Source organism: Brassica napus, chromosome C4, assembly GCF_020379485.1.
Source record: "Brassica napus cultivar Da-Ae chromosome C4, Da-Ae, whole genome shotgun sequence".
In the NCBI taxonomy this organism is placed as follows: domain Eukaryota; kingdom Viridiplantae; phylum Streptophyta; class Magnoliopsida; order Brassicales; family Brassicaceae; genus Brassica; species Brassica napus.
In genome coordinates, this window is record NC_063447.1 from 14,162,417 (window position 1) to 14,172,445 (window position 10,029).

Sequence of the window (10,029 nt, forward strand, 5' to 3'; positions counted from 1 at the left end):
TATAATTTGATTGGTTGATGGTTTTTTATTTTTTTATTTATTTAATTAAAGTTTTTAAGAGAAAACTAACCCTAGAATTAACTAATGTAATATATTTTTCCAAACATACAATTAAACATCTTAAATATAGATGAATAAATATAATTTATGTATAGAAACAATTAAATACCATAGATTACATTATATAAATTGATAATATACATTTAAATACATATGATACTATAGAAATAATTATAAAATAGTTTTTAATATATTTATATTAATAGCGAATACAATAAATCATAGACTGCAGAAAACAAATTAATGCAAAGCTAATAATATTAATTAAACTCACTCATTTACTCTCTCTCTCTCTCTCTCTATATATATATATATATATATATATATATTCTAAAATGTTTCAAATGAATGCAAAACAGTCAAATATATAATTTTTTTAAAAAAATTCATCATTTTCCAATGACAATGTGATATCATAGATAAATTATCACTTTTAGAAAGGATTGAAATATTTTTATACTTTAAAACATAGAAATTATATTGTAAGTCATTTAAAATTATATTAATCAAGAAATGTTATTTAATTCATCTATTAATATAAACATATGAATTAAAATTATTATATGGTAAGTCACTTAAAATTATATTATAAGGTAATTCATTAAAATTATTATATAGTAAGTCATTTAAAATTAAATTAATCAAAGTATTTTTCACATGCTTTTCCTAGACTTAATACTCTATTAACATAATTCATATAGCTTTGATTATAAAATTAGCATGTTTCTTTTGAATAGTAAAAAATAAAGGAGACATAAATAAAAAACAGGAGGGAAGAATAATAAAATATGTTTGTTGTGTTCTTAGTTCTGTTATATTCTTATGTATTTAATTTTATTTATTTGTCGAGATGCATGTTTTTTTGTGCTACTATAAATGTGAGCTAATTATTTTTATGTGTTTTTAAAACATTGTGATAAATTGAGCAAGAAAGATCAATAAAAATGACATGTTCTACAATTGTTAAAGTCAAAGATAAAAAAATATAATGTAAATTGCAAGTAGGATAAATTATTTAAAAATAATAAGATGTATATTTTGCGATATAATAAACTTTTAAAATGTACAATGATAAAATTTTATACAAATAAAAATATTTTATTTTGATATCATATTCGATCTCACATTAATATTAAGTATATATGCCTAAAATAACAACATTTTGTTATTTAAAAATTAAAATTATTTTTCTTATTAATTAATCAGATTTAATTAAAATAAGTATGTCTTAAAGGAAGAAATGGTTTGTTTAACCCATTTGAATTTTACGGTAAACATTAATCAAAAAATGAGTGAAAAAGTGTGATTTGACAAAATTATGAGAGTAATTACTTAGACTACTATTTTCCTAACACATGTTTTCAGGTTTACATTAACTAAATTTATCCATGGTTTTGCAGAGATAAATCATACTATATATTAATTTAGAAGTCACTTAAGTGATTTTATCTTAAGTATTGTTAATAGGTTAAGTTTTTAAAAATAGTTATAATTTGATTGTTTGTTGACGTTTATTAGTTATTTATTTTAATCAGATCTAAAAACAAAAATTAACCATAGAAATAATTAATATAAATTACCAAATAACACAAGTAATATTACAAATAATGATATGGTAACTAACCGTAGAATTGGAGAAATAACATATATGTTTTATCAATTTCTTTTTCTTTATCAATTATTTATATATAATTAAATAAAATACTATAACCTTTTTTTATCGAAAGAAATTTAATGGTTATATATTTTTATATAAAAGAATTAGTTTTGTAGATAAAGAATTATTAGAAATTTTTATGTTTTCTAAAGTCCACACAAAACGTTTACAAAATATCTTCATGATAAAAGCATTCGATCATTGTATTGGTCCTACACAAAAAAACTCTCTTTTAATTTCTTGTAAGCTAGAGCATTTCTGATATTTTTTACGTGTTAAAATAAAATATAAAATAATTCTACAACCAATTATGTGAATTAATAATAATATTGTTTTTTTCTGTAAGAAAAATATTTGTAATGACTAAAGTTTATGTTGTTGAACTATTTTAAATCTCACAGATCTTCTAAAGAAAAGATACTGAAATTTTTGATTATCCAACTATTTTAAATTTTAAATAAATTATAACAATGTAAACATAATATATATTTTTCATATAATATAATTACCTGAAAAATTGCCAGTAAATATCTAGTAATTATATTAAAATAGTTAAACCACACCTATATAAATAGGTCATATTATTGGTTTAATGGAATAGATCATATATTTAGGAGAACGGATGGGAGTAAAGAAGATACTAATTTGATTCCTGAAAAGAGTCTAAAATAAATAATTTAGAATTTAATAAAAAGGAAAAAAATATTGCGTAGTAATTAGAAAGCACAGCTTTTTAGCCTTATAGGGTTAAAAGGCTCGCCGGTGAAAAAGAGGGGAAAACAGTAGAAAACACACAATCTGCAAAACAAGAGCGTCACCAAGAAGCCATCGTCGTCTTCTTCTTCTTCGCGCGAGAGGCGTATGTACAAATAGTCCTCCTCACACACTCTTCTCGCACTCTTACCTGAGAGAGAAAGAGAAATGGCGAGCCCAGATAAGCCGTGGAGGGCTGAGTATGCAAAGTCGTCGAGGTCTTCCTGCAAGTCTTGCAAGTCCCCCATCAACAAGGAGACCTTTCGCCTTGGAAAGCTTGTTCAAGCCACTCAATTCGATGGCGTCATGCCCGTACGATCCCCTCTCTCTCTCTCTCTCTCTCTCTCTCTCTCTCTTTTCTCTACTTTACTCTTTTGCTTGTTAGTTTGAAGTTTCTTCTCTCTGTTTACCAAATGATAAAGTTACTTCCTTTAGGGGCAAAGTTGGGGTCTTTGTCTTCTATACATTGCTAATTTCGTGCGTATGAGTTATCCCTGGGTCTACATTTGCATGTCGAGCTTTGTTTACTTTCTCAAACTACATTTGTAAAAAGCTCCTCTTTTGTATGCCTTTTGAGTTTGTGTGTTACTTGATGACTGCAAAAGATTCGTGCTTTTCTACATTGACATATTTAGACTGCTATTCTTTCTGTTTGGATGATCATATAACCATATGTTGAGCCTTAAAGTATACTTTGATTCTTCTTATGCTGCCAATTATAATCACAATCAGCTCTCTTGTCTAAGAAGTCTGTCCTGTCATAGTTTTAGTTCCTTCTTCCTGCTCTGCTTAACTTCCCCATTCTAACTTTATGTTGCTTTAACTCCAGTCAAGCTAACGTATCCTCTGTGTACTTTATTTGTTCTCACGCAGATGTGGCACCATGCTTCTTGTATACTCAAGAAAACCAAGCAGATTAAATCGTATGTAAAACCTATGCTACTTTGTTGAGATATTAAAACCGTTCAGCTATCAACCTTTTTTTTTTTTTTTATCTCTTGGTTTTGCTAGAGCTGATGATGTTGAAGGCTTAGAATCACTTCGTTGGGAAGATCAGCAAAAGATTAGACAATATGTCGAATCTGGAGCAGGGAATAATACCACAAGCACGAGCACGGCCAGTAGCGGTGGCAATGCCAAGCTAGAATATGGGATTGAAGTGTCACAAACTTCTCGTGCTGGGTGCAGAAAATGCAGCGAGAAAATCTTGAAAGGAGAGGTATGGTGTTGTTCTACTTTATCTTTCATACGATCTCACTGGTTGTAGCATTTTATATGAACCTCTTTTTTTTTTTTCATTCTGTTGGTTATTGTAATGCTTCCTTTTCCAGGTACGTGTATTCTCTAAGCCTGAAGGCCCGGGTAACAAGGGGTTGATGTGGCACCACGCAAGATGTTTCCTTGAAATGTCTCCCTCTACTGAACTGAAAAGTTTGTCTGGGTGGGGAAGCATACCAGACTCAGATCAAGAAGCTCTTCTTCCCTTGGTGAAGAAAGGTCAGCAAGCAGCCAAAACTGGTAAGAGTCTTAAGGTGTTCCGTAATGAATTGAGTTCCTCCTTACAGAAGCCTCATTTGCACTACTGTTGCCTGATGTCTTTCTGTTAATTTCTTTTGGCACAACAAATTCAAAAGCAGGCACAAAAAGAAGAAATGATTCTGATGACAACGAGAAGTCAAAACAAGCTAAGACTATGTCTGCAAGCGGTGCTTTACAACCTTGTAGCAAAGACAAGGAAATGGAGGCACAAAGTAAGGAACTGTGGAACCTGAAGGATGACCTGAAAAAACATGTTACAACAGCTGAGTTGCGGGAGATGCTTGAAATAAATGAACAAAGTACAAGAGGATCAGAACTTGATCTGCGGGATAAGTGGTAAGTTACATTGCTAAGCTGTTTGGAGGTAAAATTGCTTGGAAAAGACCTTCTGAAACGTCTTTTGTTCTATTTCTATTACTGTAGAGTGGATATTCTTACAAATGGATTAGAGACTTCGATGCATAATCATATTCCTGACCTATCTATCTTTTTGTTTCTTTTTAGTGCTGATGGCATGATGTTTGGTCCACTCGCTCTCTGCCCTGTTTGCTCTGGTCATGTTTCCTTTTCTGGAGGAATTTACCGATGCAATGGTTACATTTCGGAATGGAGCAAATGTTCTCATGCCACTTCTGATCCAGTCCGCATCAAAGGGAAGTGGAAAATCCCTGAAGAAACAGAAAATCAGTTCCTTGTGAAGGTAAACCAGTTACTTTGTAGAGTTGATATGGGTCAGGTTAGATCTGGTGGATATTGCATTAAGTTTATCTTTTTCTTATGATTTATTGCAGTGGAATAAGTCGCAGAAGAGTGTGAAGCCAGAACGTATTTTGAACCCTATATCACCCGCTGGAACATCCCAGGGTCAAGGTTCTAAAGCTGCAGCTGACTCATTAAGGAGCGAAAAGCTGGATGATCTTAGAGTTTCAATTGCCGGATCCTCTAAGGAACGCGTATGTCCCTCCTTCAGATATTTTATTTCCAGATTATATTTGCACTTCATTGCCTGATAGAATCATTTTGCAGCAAGCATGGAAGAAGAAAATTGAGGAAGCCGGAGCAGAATTTCATGCTAAAGTTAAAAAAGGTACACACTACACGGACGGTTTAGTGTAGACTATTGTGAACCTGTTTTCAGCTTTAGAATATATCTGTTTCACAAATTTGCAGGTACAAGCTGTTTGGTTGTCTGTGGCCAGACAGATATGGAAGATTCTGAAATGAGAAAGGCAAGGTAGGATGGTACCTTCACTGTGCAGACACTTTTTAACTCCATCACACTTTTTTTGCTCTCACTCTGAGATATTTATGTTTATATATACTTGGCAGGAGGATGAAAGTGGCAGTCGTTAGAGAGGATTATTTGGTTGACTGTTTCAAAAAGCAGAGGAAGCTTCCATTTGACAAGTACAAACTTGAAGATGCTGGTGAGGGCATGGTCACTGTTAAAGTAAAAGGGCGAAGTGCTGTGCATGAGGCATCTGGCCTCCAAGAGCACTGTCACATTCTTGAAGATGGGAACAGTATCTATAACACAACTCTGAGCATGTCTGATCTTTCTACCGGTATCAATAGTTATTACATACTCCAGATTATCCAAGAAGATAAAGGTTCAGATTGCTACGTGTTTCGTAAATGGGGCCGAGTTGGAAATGAAAAGATTGGAGGTAACAAACTGGAGGAGATGGAAAAGTCTGATGCAGTTCATGAATTCAAACGTCTATTTCTTGAAAAGACTGCAAACACATGGGAATCTTGGGAACAAAAAAAGAATTTCCAGAAACAACCTGGAAAATTTCTCCCATTGGACATTGTGAGCTCTCTTAAGCATCCATATCTTTTGGATCTTCAAATTCTTTTATTTTCTTAATCCTTGTTCTGTATCTGTTGTTTCAGGATTATGGAGTAAACAAGCAAGTAGCAAAGAAAGAGCCAGTTCAGACCATTAGCAGCCTTGCTCCTCCATTAGTAGAATTGATGAAGATTCTTTTTGATGTGGAAACATACCGGTTAGAAACTTCTTCCCCCATGATCTCCTCTCCACTCCTCTGTCAGTTAACAGTTTGAAGTACTAAAGTCATTTCTTACAGAACTGCTATGATGGAGTTCGAGATAAACATGTCGGAGATGCCACTTGGGAAACTTAGCAAACACAATATACAGAAGGGTAACTCCTACTCGTCTAGTTTTACTTTTGTTCTAACATAAATATTAGTTCTTACGTTAAAGCTATGTTTCTTTCTTATTTGTTCTTCTGCAGGTTTTGAGGCATTGACAGAGATACAGAGGCTGTTGACTGAAAGCGACCCCCAGTCTTCTATCAAAGAAAACTTGCTTGTTGATGCTAGCAATAGATTTTTTACCATGATCCCTTCAGTTCATCCTCATATTATTCGAGATGAAGATGACTTTAAGTCAAAGGTACTTGCCATAGAACATTAACCATAATGTTGCATCTGTGTTATTTTATCACCTGTTTTCTGTGTTACAAAAAAATATTGCATCTGTGTGTTGCAGGTGAAAATGCTCGAGGCGCTGCAGGACATCGAAATAGCTTCGAGATTAGTTGGCTTTGATACTGATAGCACTGAATCACTGGATGATAAATATAAGAAACTGCATTGCGATATTTCACCACTTTCTCATGATAGTGAGGATTATCGGTTGATTGAGAAGTATCTTAACACAACTCATGCCCCAACACATACGGTGAGTTCATCATGTTTGCTTTCTCTGTCTGCTTATCATAGTTTAATAGTCGTAACTCTTCTAGTTCAACTTCTGGGTTTTGGATTGGTCAGGAGTGGAGCCTTGAACTGGAGGAAGTTTTTGCCCTCGAAAGAGAAGGAGAGTTTGATAAATATGCTCCGCACAGGGAAAAACTTGGCAATAAGATGCTCCTATGGCATGGTAAGTCAGCTGCTCCTAGCCACAGTTAGACGATTGTTGAAGCAGATTCAGTATTTTTGGTTGATTCGGTATCTAAGTTTCGTTGATCAAGTCCCTTGGCTTTACCAAAATAACTCCGCTTTCAGGTTCTCGGTTGACAAACTTTGTTGGAATTCTGAACCAAGGACTGAGAATTGCGCCTCCAGAAGCTCCTGCTACTGGATACATGGTTAGTACTCTCTCATAACCTTACGGAGGGCTCTTTGCAATCTAGTTGAACTTGTTGGAGAATCTCAACTTCCTTCAAATCTCGTGTTTCAGTTTGGCAAGGGGATTTACTTTGCTGACCTTGTCAGTAAAAGTGCCCAGTACTGCTACACTTCTAAGGAAAACCCGGTGGGTCTAATGCTTCTGAGCGAAGTTGCATTGGGAGAAATACATGAGCTAACAAAAGCCAAGGTGAGCCCAAATTGCAGTTTTTAAAAGTTATGCTACTTTCCGTTGTGTCCTTATCTTGAGACCATAGCGTATAACTTATAGCATTCTTACCTTCTTATATGACTGTTCTTTAATGTCTACGATTCTTTAGTACATGGATAAACCTCCGAGGGGGAAACACTCGACCAAAGGGCTTGGCAAGAAAGTGCCTCAGGATTCAGAGTTTGCCAAGTGGAGAGATGATGTGACAGTTCCTTGTGGAAAACCTGTTCCATCGAAGGCCAAGGCTTCTGAGCTTATGTACAACGAGTATATCGTCTACAATACTGCCCAGGTAACTTCTGTTTCCAAATAATCTTCCTATACTTTTCGTGGTTATTCTTGCTGTCTGAATCGAGTAGTTTGGAATGAGAAAGAAACCATCGTGCAAATTAACACTTCAGAACTCTCTTTTGCAACATATACTGTTACTGGTTCTTATATGCTTTTATGGTGTGTACATGGCTGACGAAGTTTGATTTGTTTTTGGACAGGTGAAGCTGCAGTTCTTGTTGAAAGTACGGTTCAAGCACAAGAGATGAGCTCGAAACAAACAGGAAGACAACCTTTTGTTAACTACTGTCTTTTAGGAGATCAAAAAACAGTATGAAGACAAATTTTTTGTCTCTCTGGCTTTGTAGTTGTGTCTGGTTGGAAAACATCCATTACATTTTGTTAAAGATCTTTCTCAGTAACCACTCTTTTGGGTCACTTGTTTAAAACTAATGTTGTTTCTTTGAAGGATCGTTAAAGAAATGGTTAAATCCAAAGAGAAAAATGGTTTGCGGATTTGATTTTTGAGATGCAAAGAATCGAAAAGTCGATAGTAACAAAGTTTCTAGAAGAACCAGAAGTTCCAGTCTCACGCAAGCTAGTCACTTGTACTCAAACAGACCATGGAAACATGGATTCCGGGTAGTAAAGAGATTCATTTGAGCTGCAAAATGACTCATTGCAGTCCATGGACGTTGACGCAACATCACTCATTTGGTTAAGGTTGGAGTCTGAGACTACATGGTTAAACCAACTGTGAAGATCCTGGGGCATATCTTGGGCTAGAACCTTCCCTTGTTCCATGCAATCCTCTTGAGGGAACTTTCTAGAAGCTTGTTCTCTAAGGAGTACCACTTGTGCTTGTAGACTAACAACCTTAACAACACACAAGCAAGTCAAGCAACATGTAAGCACACTAGACATGATGAAGAAAAAAAAACTGGTTTACTTATACACACAAAAATGGTTTGGAACCAAATAAAAAGAACCTGTTGCTGGAGGGAGAAGATTTGGGAGACGCAGCCGTAAATAGGATCATGGAGACGAGACTGAGCCTCGTAAGAGATGGTTCGTACGGCTTCACAACGGTCATGAACAGGGAGATTAGAAATGAGCTTAGAGAAGTTGCTGGCACCAAAGACTTTGTGAATGGCTCCAAAATTAGCGGACCCTTCTTCGTAGCAAAAGTATGGTGCAAATACACAACCTTCTACACATTTCCTACGCAAGAACTTGCATCCTCCACATGGTGAACCTAAACCTCCCATTCTCAAAATGTAGTTACTAATCTATAGTTAACCAAAATATTATCTTGGAGGAAGATTAATACTACTAATGACGATTATATATAGTGCATGAAAGGGTTTATGCAGAGGGTAAAAGAAAAAAAGAACAAGGTGGGATTTGTTATTTTATATAAACTTTTCTTTTTGTGTGCGCAAATGTATATAGTAACTCAATTTGTTAGTTTACATGTGTCTCTCTAATGGCGTACAAAAGTGCAGCTTTATTTTTTCTCCCTCAAGTTTATATACATTGTAGAATATATCTTTTTCAGTATAACTCGATATAAAATGTTATTGTGTTTAATCTTTTGAGGATGAGAATTTTAGAAAATACTTGAGAGAACCATATTAATATTGAGATCCGATTGACTGAGAGATTTCGTTGACGTATAGGACAAAACAATGAGTAAACATGAACGAAACCCATTTTGCTTTTTGTTTTGATTACTATACTTATGTTGTAAATTATTGTTTCTTTATTCATCATGTACTTAATTATTGATTTAGAGGTTACTTTTGATTTTTGTTTAGTGTATTTTCTCTGTCAATTTAAAGGGAATGATTCAAGTTAATGAACATGGAAGTGAATATTATGCATAACTTAATATAGTTATTTTCATATATAAAAAATTGACATACCAACACATATATAGGGTTTTCTAACCTGCATAAAAACAAAGGTTGATAGTATTGGTCTAATGAAATTATTCTAACGATATTTTAGACATTTGCTATGCTCTCAGTTTTGATTAAACTTTACAGGCTAGAAAAATAGACCCATGACGATCCAGCCCACATAACAATCATGAATCATGATTATCAAGAAAATTATTCCGAAATAATTGATTAAGTACAAAAGGTAAATGATTCAAAAATAATGAACAACTGATAGTGGGTTTATCACTTAATGTTGGTTTAGTGAAAGATTAAATATAATAATCAGAAAAGGATTGTGGAGATCAGCACAAGAAACAAAACATAAATAAATCAAGAACTAATACGGCGCTACGTGTTGATTGTCTGTCTATCTTTACAGAGATCATTCTGTTTGCATCTTTCATTGTGTGTTTTATTTAATATGATTAGTCTACTTTA

General features: G+C 34.0%; 2 protein-coding genes across 3 annotated transcripts; one reads left to right on the forward strand and one right to left on the reverse strand.

Moving 5' to 3' along the window:
- The first annotated feature begins 2,455 nt into the window (after positions 1 to 2,455).
- On the forward strand, positions 2,456 to 8,110 carry LOC106387307 (poly [ADP-ribose] polymerase 1). 2 transcript variants are annotated; one of them, XM_013827135.3, is made up of 19 exons: positions 2,456 to 2,782; positions 3,344 to 3,393; positions 3,482 to 3,689; positions 3,802 to 3,988; positions 4,105 to 4,345; positions 4,514 to 4,709; positions 4,801 to 4,962; positions 5,036 to 5,096; positions 5,180 to 5,243; positions 5,339 to 5,822; positions 5,906 to 6,018; positions 6,100 to 6,176; positions 6,270 to 6,430; positions 6,527 to 6,718; positions 6,811 to 6,919; positions 7,045 to 7,127; positions 7,220 to 7,357; positions 7,488 to 7,670; positions 7,870 to 8,110. In XM_013827135.3, the coding sequence occupies exons 1-19, from the start codon at positions 2,639 to 2,641 to the stop codon at positions 7,915 to 7,917; spliced, it is 2,901 nt and encodes a 966-aa protein (XP_013682589.1). In that variant the 5' UTR covers positions 2,456 to 2,638; the 3' UTR covers positions 7,918 to 8,110. The 2 variants fall into 2 exon arrangements, with proteins under 2 accessions (XP_013682589.1, XP_013682590.1); XM_013827136.3 differs by having other exon boundaries at positions 4,108 to 4,345.
- Positions 8,111 to 8,240: 130 nt separating this feature from the next.
- Positions 8,241 to 9,924, reverse strand: LOC106387309 (LOB domain-containing protein 14). The gene is made up of 2 exons (XM_013827138.3): positions 8,638 to 9,924; positions 8,241 to 8,524 (listed from the first exon to the last, which is right to left on the reverse strand). The coding sequence occupies exons 1-2, from the start codon at positions 8,914 to 8,916 to the stop codon at positions 8,261 to 8,263; spliced, it is 543 nt and encodes a 180-aa protein (XP_013682592.1). The 5' UTR covers positions 8,917 to 9,924; the 3' UTR covers positions 8,241 to 8,260.
- Between the last annotated feature and the right edge of the window lie 105 nt (positions 9,925 to 10,029).